This window comes from Cydia fagiglandana, chromosome 14 (assembly GCF_963556715.1).
Source record: "Cydia fagiglandana chromosome 14, ilCydFagi1.1, whole genome shotgun sequence".
Classification (NCBI taxonomy): Eukaryota; Metazoa; Arthropoda; class Insecta; order Lepidoptera; family Tortricidae; genus Cydia; species Cydia fagiglandana.
Window position 1 is genome coordinate 19,363,306 of NC_085945.1, and position 24,097 is coordinate 19,387,402.

The 24,097-nt window shown below is 36.0% G+C and overlaps 1 protein-coding gene across 2 annotated transcripts; it reads left to right on the top strand.

Moving 5' to 3' along the window:
* The first annotated feature begins 2,881 nt into the window (after positions 1 to 2,881).
* On the top strand, positions 2,882 to 23,015 carry LOC134670887 (prothoracicostatic peptide-like). 2 transcript variants are annotated; one of them, XM_063528701.1, is made up of 6 exons: positions 2,882 to 2,996; positions 9,149 to 9,553; positions 9,724 to 9,822; positions 10,202 to 10,304; positions 16,034 to 16,117; positions 22,557 to 23,015. In XM_063528701.1, exons 1-6 carry the CDS (start codon positions 2,883 to 2,885, stop codon positions 22,583 to 22,585), a joined length of 834 nt encoding a protein of 277 aa, XP_063384771.1. In that variant the 5' UTR covers position 2,882; the 3' UTR covers positions 22,586 to 23,015. The 2 variants fall into 2 exon arrangements, with proteins under 2 accessions (XP_063384771.1, XP_063384772.1); XM_063528702.1 differs by lacking the exon at positions 16,034 to 16,117.
* Positions 23,016 to 24,097: the final 1,082 nt, after the last annotated feature.

The window sequence follows — 24,097 nt, forward strand, 5'->3', positions numbered from 1 at the left end:
TTATATAGCCGGTCAAGCAAGTTTGTCAGTAGAAAAAGGTGCAAAATTAAAATTTTGTATGGGACCACGCCCGTTCGCGCGCTTACATTTTCTAAATTTGCCGCTCTTTTCTACTGACGGAAATGGCTTGAGAGAGAACCTACATATATGTGACGGTAGAGGGTGGATTCGAATGATCAACATTTTCAGATAATGTGTGTATTTGTTAAATTAATTCAGTGGAAGTCTATCTACATATAGGAGACCGGGTATGATTATCTCACGAGTTATATCTCATGAATAGAACATATTCTAGATATCTTTCCAGGCCTCCACTTAATTTCATGTCTCTCTAATTGGACAGCTTTTTTCCATAGTTCTCTGCGAATGGCATCTTGTGGGAATCTGAATGGAAAGTAATGTAAAATGATAATATCAAATTTGATTATTAATTTGAAATAATTAGGTAGTTTTTTTACAGCTCCATCTCATGAAATAAAAAAGGAAAATACAAATCTGTAAGAAAGAATTAATTACTACATTTATAATTATAAAGAAAATACCTAAACCAAGCACAAGTTAATAAAATAGTCTACTTCATTTGGCATGACACCATCCCTATTATCCTCGCAATTTAAAAAGTCGTATGTTGTTATGAAAGTCGTATGCAGTTGTTACGTTTTAGCTTAGTATTGAAAACAAATCGTCATGTTTATTCCAAATTTTACTGAAGTTATCTGTTTACTACAAGTGAAAAGTGATTCCACTATCCTTGGTATAAACTAAAATAACTTCTTCACTACTTCACGACACACGAAGACATTTTTAATTACAAAAAAACGTTGTTTTTATAAATCAATTTAGCCATCCGTCACTGACTGTCATCTCGGACGAACTGAAGTTGCGAATCGAATAGTTTGTAAGCACCGCCTACAATCGAATAGTTTACGTTGGGTCATAACTGAGCGGACAGAATACTTCCATGTATATCAGTTCGCTGCTTTATACATACTCGTATATATTGAACTTTGACAAAAGTATTCAATATAGTATTGTGAGATTAGGATCACGTATAGACAATTAATGACAATTTCGTCGGTCGATTTGATATCATTAATTATTCATCATGACCTTAAATATCAATACTTGGTAACAAGTAAAAATGGCCTCCATCAAATTTATTGATAATTTCGCCAATGTAAAAGTGTACTCGTAAGTATATGTACATAGGACATTGTTCAGTAGTCGCTTTTAGTCAGCTTTTAGTAAAGTGATATTAACATACAAATAGCCACCATTGCCGGCTGTTCGCTAGAAAAACGTTAAAGTCGTTCCAAGGCTAATTTTTCTTTAGCCGCACACTTCCACGCTAGTTTACTGCATAATAAGCTATCAATATTATAGTATAAATAACATTATAGGTCAAAAAACATAAAAATATTCTCAAGACGCCTTTGCCGTTTTGAAGTTTAACCGGAAATTCTTGAGGACTTCATTTGTACCTTCTCTTTCTGCACTGTTTTTGTACGCTGTTTCATCAAAACCTAACCTCACAGGACGACACGTAGAATGCAAGCATAATCTTTGCCAACTTATAATGTATGCAGTTTGTAAAATGCGACATGCATAATGTCAAGCTTTGCTTCGTTGAGAGCCAAGAAAAGTAGAATTCCTCCGATGTGCTTACAACTCGCACCTGGAAGCGTCATTTGAACTTGAAACTTAAAACTAATACACAGTTGAAGCGCAGGAGTTGCATCGCGAGTAGCAATGTACAAATTGCAGAACATTCCCAAAAAGCGGAAACGTTCTCGAGAATGTTCTCAGAACATTCCTGCAACATGGAAATTATTTATTGTTTAAACAAGAGAATATACTTGAAATAAAGTTTAAATAGGCATAACTTACAACTAAATGTTATTATGCATATATTATTGTCTATTACAGTTAGCTATTTTGTTGATGTGATAAATTTACCAATAAGTTGCTTAAATTCTCACTGTATATCAGAGAACATTTCGACTTTCGACAATATTTTCCAAATTTTTTTTTGTTTCATTAGAATCTAGAGGCCTCTATCTCCCGCCATGCCAAATCTCAGCGCGCTCGGACCAACTTGAAAAAAATTAAAAAAAAAGTCGGCCATTTTGATTTTTTTTAATGCAGATTGTTTTGTTTCGGGGCCCTCTATGACATTTGGTCGAGCACCCCCCACCTATCACGCACCGTTTAAAAGTTGCCATACAAAATAAAAGTGGCCAGTTTTCCCGCAATTGTAGCATTTTTCCAAAAAAAATGTTTTCATAAGTATCTAGGGGCCCCCGAGATTCCGTGACTAAAATTTCAGCGCGCTAGGACAAAATTAAAAAAGTTTAAAAAAAAAGTCGGCCTTTTTGAAAAAAAATGGCAGCGTCAAAAACTGCCAGGGTCCCTCTATGACATTTGGTCGAGCACCCCCCACCTAAGTCTGACCGTTTGGCCGGGCCGTCATACATTTTTTTGACCGGAAGCGGACGACCAAAAGTCGGAATTTTCTGGGGGTAAGGACTACACCTAAACTATCGTGAATATTCATGGTATAAACTACGATAAATAAATAAATTCTCGTTCTCGAGAACATTCTCAGAAGTTACCGAGAATTTCTCATGTGAAAAGTTTCGCAACTTTGGAAAGTTCTCGTGCGTGCATTGCTAATCGCGAGTAATATCAAAATCATATTGTAAAGTTGGAACAGGTACTGATCTTACTAACGTGTTGATTTTTCATATTTAAAGGACACGTAAGCATAGTCGTGCAAAGTGCACACACTTTGATGATACTGTACTTTTGTGTGCTCAGATTTTCACACTAAGTATTGTATAAATTGTATACTTTCTACTAAGTATTTATATAGTGATGTCGTAATGTTGTTACAGATGCGTTGGTGTGTAGCGGCGCTGTGGTTGTGGGCGCTGGCGACGACGCTGCTGAGCACGCTGGCGGCGGCCGCGCCCGACGCCCATCCTGACTCAACACAGGTAAGCTGTGGTCAAACTGGTAGCCTCCGTCTAGGGTAACTATGCACCAACTTAAACAGGACAAAGTGAAGGAGTCACTTGAATAGACATATTTTCAAAGAAATTAGGCATTAATGATGATTGATGATGATGATAATACGGATTTTGTAGAAGAAGTCAGTAGAAGTCGTTCAATAATAATTAATAAATGATAGTAGGTGAGTGTGTAGCTACACTGCTACAGTCTACTCCCAATTTTCCGCTCATGATTGACAAATTCTGTGACAATCCGAAACTTCATACTGATGATGATGATGCTCTCTTGACCGATTTCGGCCACAGCGACTGTGTGCTCTGGAGTAGGCAATTTTTACTTCATACTATACAAGACCAATCAACAATGAATGATCTTAGCATTAAAATTAAATGTTTCAATAGTAGAAAGCGTAGAAACTGGACGCCTGAGAGATGTCCAGTAGAAAGCTACTTTAAAAACCTGAGTGGGGTGTAATAAAGCTGATCGAACCGGCCTTTTGTCAACGGACAGGAAATGGAACGATCCGATTACAATGAAACTTCGCACAATCTTAAAAAGCTTACCATTTCAAATGTAAATTTAAATTCAAGTAATTTCTGTTCAGATTTTAATTAAATAACCGTTATTTAATATTACATTTTTTTCATTACAAATCACTTTCTACTTATTTTGAGAATTAATAGAATCCAGTTAGCAACCAGAATGATATAATTGCTCGTTTGTGGTGTATTCTTAAAGATTCAAAGAATTTATTATAGAACACTGTTATGAGAAGGTACAAAATAAAAGAAATCCGTGCATTCAGTCTGCATCTGAATAGAATCTGTTAGAATGTTTTACTTGCTCAGTAACAATATAACCGAACTCGTTGTTGCGGACGAATGACATTGTGTCAGATTATTTGCGCCCCGTCGTACAGTCAGCTGCAGAAGTTGCTAAGCGGCCGAGGTATTCAAAACAAACTTAACACAACTTTATTAGTAAGAGAATCAGTGTGTGCAAGTTATTTTGAACGCCACATCCGCTTAGTTACTTTTGCTTCTGACTGTGACTGTACCAGATATTAACGTAAATGCCCTAATCTCTATTCCAAGCAATAGATGTGACGATAAGACTAACGGGGTTCAACTATTGGAATAAGCCTGTCGAACACAAGGACAGTTTGCCATAATATATAAGTAACTGACTTTACTGTTTAACGCATGTGTCTAGTAGAAGCCGATTAAAGACTTGCCTTGTGCCACATTCTTCCAGTACTGAATAATGTACGGATATTGATTACTTAGAAGTATTAGCACCACACAGAGACCTATGAGTCTTTGAATGACTGATACCTACAATATGCACACAAAAAAAGTAAAATTAAGTTTATAAGGGGTATTATAAGCTATATTATGGGTGAATTTTTATTATTGGAATTTAAGTAAATATACGAGTACCGCGATAAATTAGCTTAGAATTAGGTATATTGTTCGAACTGTTCGAAGGTACTAGATCGTCATAGGCTTCTTACTACGTCGAATCTCCTGGAAGGCTCTTGAACACCACAATAGGTTAAGGAAATGCTCTAAATAATACGACTTTTTGTGTAACTCTTCAATTTTAGGAATCCGAGCAAAGAACGGTTCAAATTAAAGTGGAGGGTTGTTTGCGTAATGACTTAATTGCAAGTGCCGCGGCCCTATTTGACTTGTCAGAGTAACAGCCGTGCCCTATCTATGAATCGAAACCTTGTTCTTAAAATTGCACTAACGGCCCGATTCCAACTTTAAGATACGTCAGTTAATAGATATAGAAAAGATACGGATTAGATATGTCAGTGTCAAGCAAGTGTCAAAATTGACGTTTCTTCAAACAAAAACGTCACTTTTGACACTTGTTTGGCACTGACATATCTAATCCATATCGTTTCAATATCTAGTATTTGACGTATCTCATTGTTCGAATACGGCTGTAAGTCGGACATAGGTAGGTAGTAGGGACGGATAGGTAGTAGTCGAGTCAAATGGGTCCACGGAAATGTTTGACTGCTACACAGCGCTACGAGCGCTACGTCGTAGCCCGTAGCTAGCCTATTGTTATTTCGTTTGCCCGAGTTGGATAAAATTGGATATGTACCTACTCGTACATATTCACACATTTAATGACGCGAAATTTTTATTTTATTTAGATAGTTTCGCACATGTTCGAAAAATAAATCTTATACCTTCAAACGAGCAATCCTTGTATATATTAGTTATATTTAATTATTTATATTATTTATTTGGGAGATCTCGGAAACGGCTCTAATGATTTCGATGAGCTATATAGGGGTTTATCTCGGGGAAGCGCGCATTTTGAGTTTTTATATGTTATTTAGAAGACTTGACTAGTTACCGACAAAATAAGATTTATTTTCTGTCTGTCAATGGATTAAGTCACAATCATGATACACCGTTAAAATAAGCATAAATCGTGCATAAGTATGTAGCTATATTTCACAAAGTCACTATTGGGACTCAGGATCTTGTGGTAATTGACCGAAGCGTCAGCGAATGTCTCCGTTTCAGCTTGGGCAAAAATGTTTTATATTATATTTTGTATTTTGAAATTTTGTGAGCAGGTTCGATGATTAAATTTAATTTATTTGTACATTTAGATTTTTTAAACTTTTGAAAATGGAGGAGTGCTGGGGGCTTGTGCTGTCTACAGCTTACAGAGATGATTTAAAAAGACTACTTACATTAAACAACTAGACTGCTATTTTCATTTTTTGAAATCACATTATTCATTATAACACAAAAACATATTTTAAACTGAAACCTACAAACCTGGAATGTATTATGCTGAAGCGCTTGACATCAAAATCAAAGTGATATGTTAAGATTTAGTTAGTCGAAAACGTTTTCTCCCGAAATGGTTTTTGTATGAAAAAAGTGCCTTTTGGTAGCTATACTTCCCTCTTAAACGGATAATTTTGTATAAAACAATCTATACACAAAATGAATTGTTTTACTTGCTCTTTAGTGTACCTAGGTACTTCTTAATCCGGAATGAGGGCCTTGGATAGTCATATACATAATAATGAAGCCTAACAGATTTAGTTTAAACTAGTGTCTGCGCCTAATCTCCTGAGTCCAGACTTCCAGAGTCTTACTGTAGCAGTTATTGTAGGAGTTTATGTAATAAAATGTTATTGCGTGAGTTTGTGTAAGTCTTAGGCCCACTTAAATATCTGCATGGGCAACTTAATTAATATTGAGGGTTACCAAGATGGCCGGCGAGATTATTCTAGTCTCTGGACTCTGGACTGACCAGCAGTGATACGACTGCCATATATCGACTTTTCGTATTTTGTAATATGTAGGTACTAAAGTGGACTATGTTAACTTCGTGATGACCTGCAACACAAAACAAGCGCGGCGCGCTAATTCTTTCTTCCGTGACCTGCAATTATATAAAATTTATTTTTCATCACACTTGCTCGGAAAAGATGTATTTACACGTAGGGCTTGCGGGCGGGAAATTGAAATTTTCGCCCTAGGGCGGAAAAAATCTTTTCCGAGCAAGTGTGATGAAAAACACTTATTTACACGTAGGGCTTGCGGGCGGGAAATTGAAATTTTCGCCCTAGGGCGGAAAAGTGTTTTATACAGAAGTTTGTTTTTATTAATTCTCCTTTTTTTCCTTACAAGTGTGATGAAAAACATTGTGTGTGCCACGGGCGGTAAATAAATTCCGAACTCGTGAACATTTTAAGCCCTCGCTTCGCGTCGGGCTTAAAATTGACACTCGTTCGTAATTTCTTATTTCCCGCCCTTAATACACAATGTACTAATACCTCACTACCTACTGTCTGTTGAGTCAAAACGTAGGTGAGTATCTAAGGACAAAGTGTATACCTAATGTATAATTTAAAAATTTGCACCTTTAACTTTTTGTTTTTACTAACTTCTACAAAAAAATAACACGTTTTCTCTCCACCCCTGTAATTAACCACGTGGAATTTAGTGATAAAATGTAAAAAAAAATGTAAAAAATATTTATTGTACACAAAGGATTTAGGAAGAGACATAGATTAACTGGTCTTAAAACTAAAAGACAATTATGTACATTTAAAGCAATTACAATCATGGTTGTACCGGTTCCTACACTAGGCGTAGCCTAAAAAATTTAAATAGACTCCCAGTGGTTAACAACTTAACAAACCTCCGATACATTTTCCTGTAACGCTAAGTTCCAAGCTCGCAGCGAAGAATGTCGAAGCTATTAAAAGTTGAATCAACAGTTGTTGTCGCGGCAACAAAGGCAAAAAGCTGAGCAGCCGAAGCCGTGAAGCGAACCGGGGCGGGCCTGGGGTGGAGCGGGACTGACAGCGGATACTTACGGCGCGATTCGGGAAATGAATTAGAGATTCACTAGATATGAAATAGTGAAGATATGTGACGTTCCACGGAAAAAAAGGTACCGTTACCCGTGGAACGTCACATATCTTTACTATTTCATATCTAGTGAGTCTCTAATTTATTTCCCGAATCGAGCCGATAGGCTTTTATTGTGGTCAATAATACTTTGTGTTACAAAAACATACTTCGAACGCACTACTTAGGCATAAACACATTGTCAATCTATTTCTGAATTTATTACCAAGGCAGAAAAAGTCACCAGGACACCACACCACATCACGAGTGAGGCTGCAAATTTCAGTCTTGTGCCGGGTCAAAAATCGTACCCAATTGTCACCTCATCCTCGGCACTGTTTTATTGACGCTACTGTTCTAAATTTCTTTCCCCATACATAGAGCTTTTGGGCTTTTGTATTGTACGAGTAAAAAATAACAAGCAAAGCAGTAAAACGCCCGCTGTCACCGACACCTCACCCCATCCGCAACACAATTAACATTCCTCGCCACCACTTTAATAGAATAATAAAACACGTAGTTTTACTCCATCGCAAGTAGGGTGACCAGACATACCAGATTTCACGGCTTGTCCCGATTTTCAGCTTCGTAATTTTGCCATGTCCAGAAATTTGGGGAATCCAATTCGGGGAAACAATATTGTCCCAAACTTTGATGTTTAAATTATTAAGTAATTTTGCCAATAGGTAGATACATTTTTTTTCAATTACTTATTCTTCATACGGGCAAATATATTTGAGTAGCGGTATTAAGTTGTAAAGATTTTTATGTAGATTTCAAATAAGTACGACCTAATTATTACTCCTATTTAACCCAGAGCCCCGAATTTTGAATGCGATTGTCCCATAAAATAGGTTTATTTTATCTAATTACGAATTAGAAGTCGATACAAACCAGAAAGGGTTTCTTTCAGTCTTTTTCTGTACGATTAAATGTAGAATAAATAATAATAACAATTAGGAAATCGGAAACCTAAAAGAGGAATACCTGGTGACCCCAGCCTACCCGCAACCAGCGGCTTCAATGCTTCGATTGACTCGCCTTTGTCTTTACTCTAACACTGGAAATGTTTTCCCGCTTTTGTGCGAAATGAAAAGATTTGAAACAATGCATTTTACGATTCAATGTTTGTTTAAAATAAGTTTTGCTTCAGGTGTGTTCATTTTAAATGCATTTCTTGTTTTTCACGATACATTTGCAGGTTACAATCGCTGCTGTAATGCTGACACGGATTGCAGAAAAGTCATTAATCTCGAACGGTCACAAACTTTAATTGTTGAGCCATTTAGGGTTCAATTTAATTCGGTTGTCAATAGTAACGGTATATAATGTCCAATGTATAGTAAACCCTAAATAATTCAACAGTTAAAGTCCGTGACTGTACCTACTATAGTAAGACTTGGAACAAAACTAAAGGACAATAACATTATCTTCGTTGGCCACGATAATTTCCGGCCGTTCATTAGAAAAACCATCTTTGACGTAACTGTATTTAAAATACTACTAAAATGTTAAATATACTCTTTATCAATATGTATGTCTTAGGCCCAGTTGCAACAACCTTATTTAACAGACTGATTAACGTCAAACAGCAGTGAAGTATATTTCTCATCCAAAAAAAAGTGAACGCTTACCGGTGACAAACGGTTTGGTGCAACCGACTCTTAGTATGAGAACCTTCGCGTTTTACATTAACACTTTGACAATTACATTTTGACGTTTCTTTTATTTTCCAGGTGGACACCGACGTAGAACTAACAGAAGAAGAGAAGCGCGCCTGGCAGAGTCTGCACGGTGGTTGGGGCAAGCGCGGCTGGCAGGACCTCAACTCGGCGTGGGGCAAGCGCGCCTGGCAGGACCTCAACTCCGCGTGGGGCAAGCGCGCCTGGCAAGACCTCAACTCCGCGTGGGGCAAACGAGGATGGCAAGACTTGAACTCCGCCTGGGGGAAGCGCGGTTGGCAAGACCTTAACTCTGCTTGGGGTAAACGCGCCTGGGTTGACATGAACCAGCCGTGGGGCAAGCGGGCGTGGCAAGATCTCAACTCCGCTTGGGGCAAACGCGCTTGGCAAGATTTGAACTCTGCGTGGGGCAAGCGGGGGTGGCAGGACATGAGCTCGGCGTGGGGAAAGAGAGCACCGGTTAGTATGATTCATTTACTAATATTTCTGTCCGTAACTTACCAAAGTATTAACTTTACTAGTTTGTTTAAACACGGGCATCTGAAATCATTCAGATATAATTTTATTATGATATCACAATGTACATAAGTTTGATTTGGCTTCTCGGTAAAACATGTCGGTGTTGGCAGGAAAAATGGGCAAACTTCCACGGGTCGTGGGGCAAGCGCTCGGGACCCGAGACCGACTACGAGGACCTCGACCTCGAGCAACTAGTCCCGGTACAGCAGGTCAGCTCATACATCTACTGATTATCCATTGTATAGTATTTTACTATCATTAATAAATAAATGAAATAAATATAAGTTAATAATAAAATGGCCTTCCAACCGCTGGCGTGAAAAAAGGAGTCGTCAACAATTTTCTCTTACAAGAAACTGCAATTGATATAGATCTCGTACGGATATCAACGTAATATTCTAACTCTAACTAAGTACTCATTAATTATCAATTAATGTCCACAAAATACACTTTGAGAGAATTTAATCTATAATATCAAAGCGGTCGATGCTGTCAGCATTAGCGTCGTCGAGTAATTCGCTCGAAGTGATTTTTCAGTCCTTTTGCCTTTGGCCCTGGCCCACTAATGAATTTTTTTTCGTTGAATAGATCGACAGCAGCGAACACATGGAAGCTCCTGAGAAGAAGGCCTGGTCGGCGCTGCACGGCGCGTGGGGCAAGCGGCCCGTCAAGCAGCCAATCACGAACAGCGGTATGTAGTGCTTCCTTGCTTGCTGGCACCCTGTCCCTCTTACAAGCACTAGTATATCTCATCTAGTAGTCATTTTCTCTAGGTTTCAACTTAAAAATTCGTCTTTAGATGTTTCCCCTGAGGCAAGGCGTCCATAATTACGGTTGACACGAGACAAATTTATATACAACTGAAAAGACGGTGTATATTGCGGGTACAGGAGCCAGTCAACTAGATTAGTACTAATCTATCTATTAGTTAGTAATTTTCTTCCAGAGCGTATGGTGTAAAGTAGCCAATATAGCCATAGTTAAATAGAGCGTCCTCAGGAATATAGTTAGCTAGTTGTCTCCTTTTTCATCACTGTTCTATACAGTTCGCGTATACAGTGTAAGGAATTTTGAATGTTGATGGCTCACTTTCGCTCTCCATTCGCTTTAGTTTTAGTCGAAGCTACAGTGAAGCTTGACGTGCCGCGTGTATGATAACATAACTGTCGAAACTTTGCTCATCTGCCACTCACACGGCTCTTAAACTCCTGGTTGGGATGTTGAGCGGCAGATACTTACATAATAAACAAGTCAAATAAAAATGGAGTAACAATGGTCGCAACACTTTAACATGAAATAATTAATATGAAAATATTCAGAGATTTGATAAATAATAACGTTGTATTCTTTAACTTAGGTACTTAATACTTTTGTCATATAGATCAGAAGAAATTATTTGTGGCAAACTCCTTATTTTTTGTTTAAAAACGGAGATAACGTATTAAAAATCAAAAGCGCACAAATAAAATATTGAATGGATGGAAAAATAGATAATTCATAATTCATAATTCATTTATTGCATTTATAATCATGTGTTACATAAGGTCTTACAAAGAGCATTTTACAGCTAGTGTTCACATGAACCCTGTTAGGGTACATAGCAATGTAAGTACTTAACTAAAACTTAATACTACAGTAAATTTAACCTAATTTTTATATGGCATGTATGATATCTGAGAAAGTGACTAGGAGCTCAACACAACAACCTTTCATGAAATAATAGATCAGCCACTACGTATGCCACATTAGGTAGGTACTGAAATAGTTTTGGATTTAGCCTACTTAACGTATTTTACATATTCGTCATCTACACGGCACCTACGTCATTTTCTTTATAAGCACACTTTCTATTTGAATCAATCCAACCGTAAACATTTTAATCTGCATACTTTTTCTATTACACATAGACGCCCAGTAGAAATAAAATAAACAGTCACAGATATTTATTGAAGAATATTTTATCACTCTTGAGTGAAAATGTATAACTACTAGCCTTTCGACTCTGATAGATGATTTCATCTCTACTTCTTTTTCTTCCACTATTCGATCACTTCTAATGATGTCCGGCGTTTGCCCTTATCTTTGAGTTCCTTCAAAATGTATTAATTCGCAGTCTCTAGATGAGTGAGCACGGGAAAATGGCGTACAACCTTGTTTACAAACATTTTCCTGAATATTTAATTCACAAAGTGGGAATCGCCAACATTTACCTACAACTTGGGAGTCAGTTACTGATTCTATTTAATAGATTATTTATAAAATACATTACGATCAAAAAACCTGTTAATCTTCCATTTTTAGTCTTTTAGCATGTTACTAGACTGATGCCTTTTCTTTTATGTATTTTTAGATGTTAGAAAAAACATTTTAGGGATAGGTATCAAGCAAACATCTCGGAGACGATTTTCCGGATAATTTTAAGATCCAGATGGTTGGGCAGCTATTTCGGTCACGAATTAGATTTGTTTCAGTGGTCTAATAGTAGCGCGTAAGCGGAAGAGCCGAGGATCTCGATTCTGATTTTAATTTATTTCTGTAATTAACCTCGTGATCTGTAACTTTTTCTGCCGACGCCGCACCTTTACTCTCTCACCCTAGAAACTAAATTGGTCGCGTACTGTCCGGTGTAAGAGGAACATTTATATAAAGAATCGTGCATGTAATACCCCTGGATTTACAGGCGTCCACAAGCTACGATGACCGCTTACCATCAGGCTGGTCATATCCTTATTTACCAAAGATGTGGTATAAAAACCGGGCAAGTGCGAGTCGGACTCGCGCACGAACGGTTCCGCACCACAATGCAAAAAAAAAATCAAAAAAAAGCAAAAAAAAAACGGTCACCCATCCAAGTACTGACCCCGCCCGACGTTGCTTAACTTTGGTCAAAAATCACGTTTGTTGTATGGGAGCCCCATTTAAATCTTTATTTTATTCTGTTTTTAGTATTTGTTGTTATAGCGGCAACAGAAATACATAATCTGTGAAAATTTCAACTGTCTAGCTATCACGGTTCGTGAGATACAGCCTGGTGACAGACGGACGGACGGACAGCGAAGTCTTAGTAATAGGGTCCCGTTTTACCCTTTGGGTACGGAACCCTAAAAATGGAGCTTTCAACTCGCTCGCACTGAGCAAGCATTTGGAATGCGATCCCTGATTCGATTTCCCGCGGGACCGACCGGCCGCTGCGGGATATTTAACGTCTTAAACGTACACGTCATTTAGGGGCAGTTTAGGGCGCCCGGGAGGCATTTCAACTTTACTAATAGATGTCATTTTGAAATTAATCGCACTTTATACATATTTGCCCCACGACGTATATCATATCCATAACTGTTCCAGAACTAGAAACTAAAATCAGAATCGGGCTTTAAGTAAACTCGTATAGGATCACATATTTTTTTATTTGGTAGCTTCATCTTCACGTGATTTTTTTAAGAATGTCCATTTTATCGAAAGTTGTGGAAAATCGGGAAATGGGTCAAAAACTCGCAGACAAACATGCAGACATCAGGAAAATAAAAATAAAGATCTATAATTAAGTATTATCCTTCCCAAAACTATATTATCCAGAATTTCACACTTTTTACGTGAATAAAACGCATGATCAATCAAGATTAAGCCCTACAGGCTCCCATTAATTCCACTGGCGTTGTTCAGCAAACTTTTTAAGCAGATTAACATGAAACCATAACTTGCTGCAGCTCGCTGGAACAGAGCGTTTCATTTGCCGTTATTTAGTAACATGGAATGATCATAGGGTTGCCTATGCCTACAACTTCGACTATTTAAATATTAATAATATGCGAAAAACTCTGTCTAACTCTTCACACTGATCCAAATTTTGATGAAATATAGTATCAAGATAATTTGAGGCCCGGGGAAGGACGTAGGATAGTTTTATCAATTATAGTTAATTATCATTCCACGCAGACGAATTAGTTAGCAGAAGCTATTACATCATAATATACAAACTTTACGTCATTCGCTGTGTGCACGACAGTGGCATCTTCCTAGTAGCTCTGACACACATTAGATTTGGAAAATAGTGTACAATTTAAAGCCCACAAAAGTAAGTACTCTTTTTACCACATCCAGCACCATTATAGCTTTCAAGGTTGGTATCCTACCGAGTGCGCCATTTAAGTATTTAGTAACTAAACCAACTAGTAACCGTTTCAGTGGATTTTTTCGTTAGCCTACTTAGTGTGGATAATTCTAATTACCGTAAAATGAGGTGAGTAGGGTCAAAACTGAAATTCAAACCTCGATAACATTTTATTTTTACATAAGAAAACTGAATGGTGTACATAATAAGTGTTCCGGACGTTTGTATTTCAGTTTTTATTATATTTTGGGTAGTTTATTTCATAACTTTGACGATAAAGAGGAAAACCCACCTCACCCCGTAGTGCCTTGTATTTGGGGTGAGAGGGGTTTTCATACAAAGGTGATTTTGGAAGATTGTTGGATCGATTTTTTTTTATTATGCGTATTACTATAGCTCCATTTTAAATTGGAATACATTATTTTTGTAGCAGTAGCCTTAAAATCCCTTCTCACCCCCCTCTCAAACCTTCTCTCCCCATTCATAACCCAACTCTCCCCGCGAAACCTACTCACCCCGTTTTACGGTACTTTATGAACAAAAAAAGTATTTCCCAATTATACTACATTTAGGAAAATATGCAACCCTACGCTGAGTTCGGAGCTACGAATGGTGGTATAATCTGGAATTAGGCGCAATGAGCGAGACTCGACGGCCTAATACTGCTGTTTATATTACTCCCTACAGTAGCAAGAGCAAGCCAGCGGCTATTCAGAAAGCTTACGGGCCGTTTTCCTATATTATACATATACTGGGGCTTTACACAATACAGGTCGCATTTGCTAGGTTATGTGCCACACTAGATAATTAACAGTTGAATATGTGTAGAGATAAATCAATTTACTTATATGAAAAAAAACTATAATACATTTTAAAACTCGAGTTTTAAGCAGAATGGAAAATTTCTATAAGACACGCATTTTTTTCTACCCATTTCACATACATACTCGTATATTTTCTATTTAATATATATTCCCTTTTATTACCTGTACGAGAACACAATTACCTTAATTTACTTACACTCTACGAGATTAATGCTTAGACTGATTTAAAATACAACTTTTATTTCGTATTTTTTTTATTAAACCTGAACAATTAAATTGAGTTTTCAGAAAGCATTTTGCAAAAATTTACGTTCAAAATATTTACATACCTAATTTTATTTTAAAGTTGTACATTAAGACGAATGTTTACGAGTATACGTGAGCAACAACATAATAATTAAGTTCAGTACGAATGAACAAGTAAGAATGTCAGAAGCTAAATTTTTATAAATTACAGTATTTTTATATATTTTCATCGAAAACGTACCTATGTTACTAGTCTAAGTATATATCTTATAACTATATAATCTTCCCTCCTTTTTAACCATGTCTTAAGTACTTTTCTGTAGTCTATTTCACACTATTTGGGTACAAATTCATACAATTTCACCCTTAATAAAAAATGAAATAGGTTATAAATTTAATGGTATCCAAATTACTGATGTCACTGTACCCAATCTATGTGAAATAGACCTACTGTGAAAAATAGTTTTTGTCGTTTTTCACCTTTCTAACATTTATTTCTATCCCTGCTTAATGTAAAAGTAGTCTTACATAATACATACTAACTATAAACTATACGTTTTCCCTCCGTACCGAATAAACCAATACTTACTTTGAGAATTACTAAGTTCGATTCAGCAACGTTTTGAGTTTGTTCGGGTTTATTTCGGCTACTCCGTTTCAATTAATCCCCTCCACAGAATTTTATTAATCTGCTTATTATTTAATCCTAAGTCTTCTCCATATTCAGCTCCTATTGAAACTTGACGGATGCTGCAAATAGCTACGTAGAACGAAAAAGGGTCGAGGAATTCAAACTTTACATCGGTATATTAAAACATTAGGATATAGATGACGCCAGTTTGTAGTTTCGAATTTTTAATTACTTAACTACTGGCATCTGAGCAAACTAATGAATTTGTGCTACTTAGTTCCTTTCAAGTTATGTCTATTAGATATTTAAAAAAAAGGCCAGGCGCCAATTGAGCATACATGAGGTAACATTTGATAAATCATGAGTTATAGACAGCTTATTAAACACACGTAGCATATGTAATGTGCTAGTATGGTGCTAGTTCGTAAAACCGTAATCTAACGCTTTCTAATGATGAATTATGGACGTAAGGTTTTTGAAACAAATAGCTATATTTAAATTGCATAAGCGAGGTATTTTTTTTAAATTAACATAGGTTTTAGGTATTTACCTACTTTTTTGTGTAAGATTCGTAACCAAATTGAGAATGACTTGTGATGTGGTGACAGGGGCGTATTACTGGAAGCGAGAGCCCGGCTGGACGAACCTAAGGGGCATGTGGGGCAAGCGCTCCGTCGACGATGACGACCATGGTAACGCACCGAGGACGAGGGACCGCGGTGGCACTGTTGGTTGGGTGGCCACTTTATATTAATCCATAAATTTTCCGACAAATCATAATGTTTTGCTTTCATAAAGAGTTTCATGCATCGAATTCAGAATAAATATATGTAAATTTGCATCTAATAAACAGAGGCCGGAAATTTCGTGGTATTTTTAAATTGTCTCAGTGACTTCAAGACAATATATGATAGATATTGTAAAATATTATAGGCCTTTAAAATGCAAATATCAATTCTCTACCTGTCTACCGTAAAAATCTAAGTATGTAACTTTTGTAACTGATACAATACAGTTATTTAATTTGTTATAACCAACCAGCAGTGTTACCAAGGGTAAAAGCACGATGATAGTTTGAAGACGCTTCTAGATCGACGGCACTTGTGGCATCCGTGTACTATATAGAGTAGTTACTAGTAGTGCTTGTAGTCTTCTCCTTCACTCCGCTCTTGCTGTGCTCTTCTGTTTCAGTGTCTTCACGGACTTTCAGTGTTAGAGATATAAGTTTTCAGGAACTTGTCATCGTTTAATTTACTCTCATTTGTGCGATGTTAAGTCAGATGGCGTCGACCGTCACAAAGCCAGATAGTGTTAGACTTAGCTAATACTGCATGGCATTTTGCAGTCACAAAGTGTGGCAATGTCAAATTCCTATGAATATTCATGACGTTTATAACGACATTCCCTCACTTCGTTCGATTCAAGTGTAAGTTTTAACCGAAAATATAGTCAAGTGATAACATTTCTGGTACACTTTTGTATCTCATTGCAGTTAAACGGGTCATTCTACTTTTTCATAACTATTAAACTATTGCTAAAAAAGGATGAGGTATTGAATTCGCGTATAAAAATGGTATTCCCAATTACCTGAACCAAATAATAGGAATTTGTTGATCAATATTCATATATTAATATTGATTAATGGAAAAAGACGGTAACGCAGTGGTCAATGCCTAGATACTTTTCGAACAAAACGGGAGACAATCAAGGACTACTGAGTTACGGGATTGACAGTATTTACAGTTGCTACTTATTGAACAAAGCTATCAGGATTAAATGCCCAATTAAACCTCTGTCTCCACAACGAAACAGAATATGAAAGGAATGGTCAACGAAAAGTGGAATGACCCAACAAAACATCAATGCAACTAGGGATCTCTTATAATTGTCATCGTAACAAAGTAGGTGTGAAGTGGCACAGAAACCTAATTGCCTGGCAATATGATAAATTCGTGCAAATGAGAGTTAAAATTGTAAATAGCACACTGTATTGTTGTGTAAGTATTGCACATGCACAGTGCACACTGCACATGCACCACATCAATTGTAAATATCACGCTTTAACTAACCACTTAAGTAGCACTTAGTAATACGATCACAAGAAAAGCAACGAAATTTTTGGAAATTTTTAAATTTGACTTACATCAACATCATTCACTCCATGGCAACCCCATATATTTTAAATTTTACTGTACATTCAGACATTTCTTATCAGAATCAGTAACTGTAACACGACAGTATAAAAAATAATGTTATAAAATGTTTTTTTTTTGTATTATCTATCAAACTAGCATGAAATGAAACAAAACTTTTAGAATACTATTTAATTAATATTTAAGTCAATTTCATTCCATGACTGGCATTTTTTTACACCAAAATTTCTTGTTTTTTTAAATAGAAGGCATAGAAAGCTGTATTTAAATTATGATAAGTGCATCCCGTTCCATATTTTCGACAGAGTATAAATAAAATAATGTCGAGAATGAACGCTATGATGTCTAATTACCACCACCAAGACGATCCGAGGCGACGCTGACGAATGACTGCGACACTTGATACCCACTGCCAGAATGTCCCTTAAATATTTTGGTAGACAAGAAAATGTAGCCATTTAAAATGTGCTAAATTTGTACTCGCGTTTATATCTAAATATTATTATAACGAATTAGAAAAGTTCTTAACTAACCCACGTAACTTAAAATGTAATTTAATTTTAAAATCTGCTCAAATAGAATAGCACACAAGCTAATATTTTCTCACGACAACACTATTACTGCATTTACACCTAAATTTAAATATTGTTAAAAATGTATCTTACATAATGTTAACGCCTGCGGACATTTTGCTTAAAAATCGTTGGTGTTAGAAAACTGTGATTGACCAATGGGTACATAATATTCACCGCACCGAAGGCAGGAGATAAAGTAAATAGGTACTTCCATTTAATCTCCAATTCCATGATAAGGATGTCATTGTACGAGTAGATGAAAACACATATCTTTGATGTCGATTTTAAGTTAAATCTCCCAACTTAATAAGAAGAAACAATGTAAATATTTAGACTCCAAAGCCCGGACAGACCGCAGCCACAGAAACTCACATCCGCAAGACAACTCGTCAAATTAAAACTTGCTGGAATTAATATCGCTAATGAAGCCCCGGGCGGGGCTTAAAAATTCCCGGCAAACAGAATTACCGCAACTTGCCTGCTCAGTGCTCAGTCGCTCACGGCTCAGCCCACGAGTATAACTTTATTTAGCTCCGCACCGAGAGCCAAATACAACGAGTTCACAACCTGTTTTTATTTAAGTTAGTGACATATTTTTCCAGTTATATTTGGGATGTTACATAAAACAATGTATGTGTTAACAAGGGTGACGAGATATCATCCTAAGATTCTACTTAATTTGTTTTATTAATTGAATGTATAAAATAAAACAAAGGGTCAATGTATACAAGAAAAAAATCATCAACAATACACGAAATTAACAATTAACTTGAAGTCACTTAAAAAGTTTATCTGGTTTAAACTTTATCTAATATATTCACATATTACTACTATTTACAGTTATAGCGGCAGTGGAACTGAAACACACATATTTAGACGATTTGTAAGATATATGGTCCGTAAAATTCTCTTGGTACAGACACAGAACGCTAAAAATTTACGCAACATCAGGGTTTACGTATTCACTGTGGTAAATGAAGATAAAAAAACTTTATGAATAGTTTTGAAAGATTTAATAAAAAAAACTTCACAAATTTCATTAACTTACGGTCGAAAAATTTCCAAAACATATTTGAATTCCTGAATTAATTTATGGTAAACTTATGTTTTGAACTAATGTCCAAAACAAGTTATTTGTTTAAAAAGTAATCAGTTGTAATATATTAAAAGTAAGTAATAATCAGACGGTTTGGGGAGATTAGATTGTCGAATTCGGGGGCTTTTTTAATCGAAGTAATTAAAAAGCAATTAATATCTGACGGAGCCGAGTACGAATTTATTGCTCGTTAAGGCTTTTCCGTAAGGTGCGCACACCGTGTCACTCCGATTGAAAGATTGTCTAAGCGGCAAACTGTGAGGAAACCTTATTTACGCAATTAATCCTTTCTTTACAATAATGGCACCTACACTTATTTTTTTAGTTTATTTTTTAAGTGCACATTTGGTTTTTCCTCCCACGTCGCATCTTCTGTCATAAATATAATAAGTATTATAACATATACCGCAATTTAAAGTGAGTATGTTTAATTGCAATCTTTCTATTATGTTAATAAACACGTACATTTTGTTTGAATCTTATCAAAGTTATCTAACTTTGCTTTCTCACATTAAACAGGTGTTTTTTTTTTGTAAATATGTAAATAATAACCCACTAGGTGTGTTTTGTTATACTTATAACAGAGGACGGATATGTCGGATAGTTAAGCATTAATAAATAACAAAGCAAGATTTCTAACAGATCACAAGTAAGCAAACAAATCTGCGAACCTCTTACACGTCTAAGTAACATTTAGAAATAGTGTTTGTTGTTTCAAAGTGATTTTTGATTGCAATCGTTGTGGTATGTAATGCCATGTGTGTTGATAGATGAATGTCTTGTTTGTCGTTAATCTTTGATGTGAGTAGGACTAATTTACATACAATAATCTTCATCGTTACTACATATTGGAGGTTGCTTACCGTCAATCCTAATTACTACAACGAAGTTATTAATTGTAGAAGAGGTGTAACGTCTGAGAAAAGATCGTGCACCCAAATTTGACAGCCTAACTAGATGGCATTATATACAGGGCGTCCCACGGCGATGCCACATGGAGGGAAAGTACCTTAAATATCATAGATAGCATATTTTGCTGAAAGAAGACTTCACTTTATTTTTAAAACTTAGTTAAATTGCATTCATACTTTTTTTTTTTTTTTTTGAAAAAAAATGTATGGAAAAAAAATATCGCGTCATTGGAGGAAAAGTACCTTAATTATTGTAAATGAACATCTTACTGAAAGAAGACATTATTTCGATTTAAAAAAACAAGTTGAATTGCATTTTAAATAATTTCATGGTTAAACCGGGAATCGAACCCGCTACACGAGAAAAAAAAAATACCTTGTAGCTTTGTCATACCGATCGAAAGGCTTCAATGTGAGAATTATTTTTTTGGTACAAGGTATTTTTTTTTCTCGTGTAGCGGGTTCGATTCCCGGTTTAACCATGAAATTATTTAAAATGCAATTCAACTTGTTTTTTTAAATCGAAATAATGTCTTCTTTCAGTAAGATGTTCATTTACAATAATTAAGGTACTTTTCCTCCAATGACGCGATAATTTTTTTCCATACATTTTTTTTCAAAAAAAATTAAAAAAGTATGAATGCAACTTTACTAAGTTTTAAAAATAAAATGAAGTCTTCTTTCAGCAAAATATGCTATCTATGATATTTAAGGTACTTTCCTCCATGTGGCATCGCCGTGGGACGCCCTGTATAAAATATTAAATACATTTTATAGCGGATGTGGCCTGTAATATGAGCAAAAAATTAAACTGTAAACTGTACTCCTCATACTGACCAACATTTGTTCAGCGACTTTTTAAAAATAACTTGTGGTTTGATTTTTAATTCACTTTAAAGTTCATTCTAAGACGGAATGTATTGCGAATTTTGTTGTTTAAGACGTGAGAAGCAACATCAGTCACAATGATATGGCGTGGCGATGGCGTCCATTGAAGATAATATTTATTTTGTATGAAAAATAGGGAGTCTAAATACTTCATAAATTTTAAAAGTTATTGAACAAAAGTGTCACCGTTTGAGGAGTACAATCTATGTTTTAATTATTTGCTCGTGTTATAGGCCACACCCGGTATATGCTCGCAGAAATTATATGTAGGTACCACGGATATATTTTTATAGTGACTGACTACCGTAAAACCACCCAATCACAGTTCAGTACTGCATCTATGGTCCACAAGTTCAACACGTAATAAAGTATCAATACTAGTCTTATTAACCGACTTACAAATCTAAAAGGAGGAGGTTATCAATTCGGTTGTATGTTCTTTTTTTATTTAGTCTGGGTTTTTCTTACTTTTGTGAAAATTTGTTGCCTTGGAACTGCAATATTCAAATAATATTTACACCTGGACGAACTATTCGTTTTAGTTTTGGACCATAGTAGAGAGTATTTGGACAATAGTTGGTACGGTACTATAAAACAATGTCTCAACCAGGCTTGGAAAGTAAAATATATATGCAAGTTTGTAAATATAAATAGGTATTAGATTATGTGTCACCATCGTACAATTCATGTCCGAATGTTCACGATCATTGCACAGCACGCCTTGTATGTTACTATATTGATTGATACTTTAGTAGTTACATGTTTCTTGTGCAACACAAATTCAGATAACATTTTATAATTTCAACGAAACGTAGATTCTCCTTAAGTTAAAGTCTCCTAATACAAATAAGTGGAAAGTGCGAGGTGTGAGACTACTTTTTCACAAGTAACGCGAGGGAATTTTCAAAGTAAATATTGGGATGACACCTTTGTCATTCCTTAATTAAGATGTTCAAAGTTGAGCAATATACATATCATAGTTGTGACGTTAGCTGAATTATTTGTTGCTGTACGGCGTCATTTGATTTGCGGTAACTAGATTATCAAATTTAATGTTAACTCTTGACAATCTAATTACTGTACGACAGCGTGCAGCGTCACGTCACCCTATTTATCCGACAATTACACCTATATTATATTGTTCTACTACTGAGACATAACCATGACAACTTAAGGCGGAGTAAATTGTTTTCCACTTTTCATAAAGCACCTATGTCACGTCCATTCCAAACTTCTGCGGTTTCGTCTAATTGCCGCGACCTTTTTGTATATGTATTTAAATGTAGTCCGCAAGGCTAATATGGTCACCTTTGTTTCATCTATCACCATGCCTGTCACGTTCCAGCAAGTATGAAGGTACGAAAGTGACGCATGACATGACAAGTGATAAAAATGCGACCATGATATCCGTGCTGGTAATTAGACCGCAGATATATTTGGTAATGACTAGGCATTTGTAAACTTCTGTAGGTATTATTTCCGTTATTAATTATTTTTATTTTTTCCAGAGAGCAGCGCGACGAGAGACGAGGCCTAGACGAGTTCCACTTATGTAACAAATACAACGTCATATCCGTACGGTACAACATCTGTGTCTAACTATCTGTATATACGTTCCAGTTTTCCGGGCACACGTGACATTGTATCCGGAAAACCATTCTAAATTATTTGCATATAATCTGCGGCCAACTCGCTTTACTTCCAACCAGTAAAGGGACTTGGCTTCTAGTTCCTTTTACATATTGATATTTAATATAACGTACAAATATAGCTCTCCAGGACGTCACCTTCTAGCGTAAGAGTTATATAGCGTAAGATATAAGTTTATTTTGATCTCTGAGGGGGTGTAACTGAGGTTAGCATAGTTAGTTAATGAACTAATTGATTGTATTTTATTAGAAGTTGATGTAAATTATAATATAACTGCCGCGCTGCGGCGTTTGTCCAATAAAAGTTCATTCGGAAGCTTTGTTCGTTTCATTTCCTATTAAGATTTTGACTAACATATGAAGGCCGACAAACTCAATATTCTACAATTATGTAGGTGGTGTGCTGACGTGCACAAAATGCGCTCGAATATTTGGCAGGAAGATACGGTAGGCGAGCAACCTAAAGGCGCACCGGAGAGTGGAACAGCTACATTTTAATTAACGTTAATTAAAAATGCCTAGTCCAGAGCACACAGTCGCTCGCTGCAGTGGCCGAAATCGATCAGGAGAATCATTATCACATCGTCCCATGAAGGAAAATCGGCCAAGGTGACGAATAATGTGACTATCGTTGAGCATTAATGTCAAATTCGCATCTATAATTTCAATACAATTTTCTTTTCTTATTGTTAACGTTAAAGAAAATTAAGTACATACCTAAAGATGTATAGGTGTGAAGCTCGCATATAACTACTTATACTTATAAATTTATTATAAGTAATTACAGAATCGTAAATTTGAGCAGACGTGTTATATTTGAAACACAGTTGCGTTGCGAGACCCTAAGTACGCGCATTCATCTACAAAAATTCTATGCACTAATCACGTACAAAAATAGTTTAATAGTTACCTTTATATGACACGTTCATATGAATCTATAAATTTTCCCACTAAGAATAACAATCGTAAATAACATTGGAAACTAGTATCGATTTTAAATTTATTGCGAGTGTTACGTAGGTACTACAGAATGTGTTATGTTATGCGAGTGACCGTATTTCATAATTATATTTTTGCGCGCTACGTTGTGCAAGATAGTAGCGGCGCGATTCAGGAAATGAATTAGAGATAAACTAGATACAATATAGTATAGATAATTATCTTTACTATATATAGTTAGTAAGATAATTATCTTTACTATTTCTTACCTAGTTAATCTCTAATTCATTTTCCGAATCGCGCCGTAGGTATTGCAAGACTGCGTCGTGCAAAATCAGCGAAAAAGGCAGTCACTGTTTAGTCGCTAGCGGCCACATCGCTTGATAAAAAAAATTATAATAAATATCATTATTATCCCAAAGAGTGTGTTTACAACGAATCACCCTTGAAAATTTGAAATC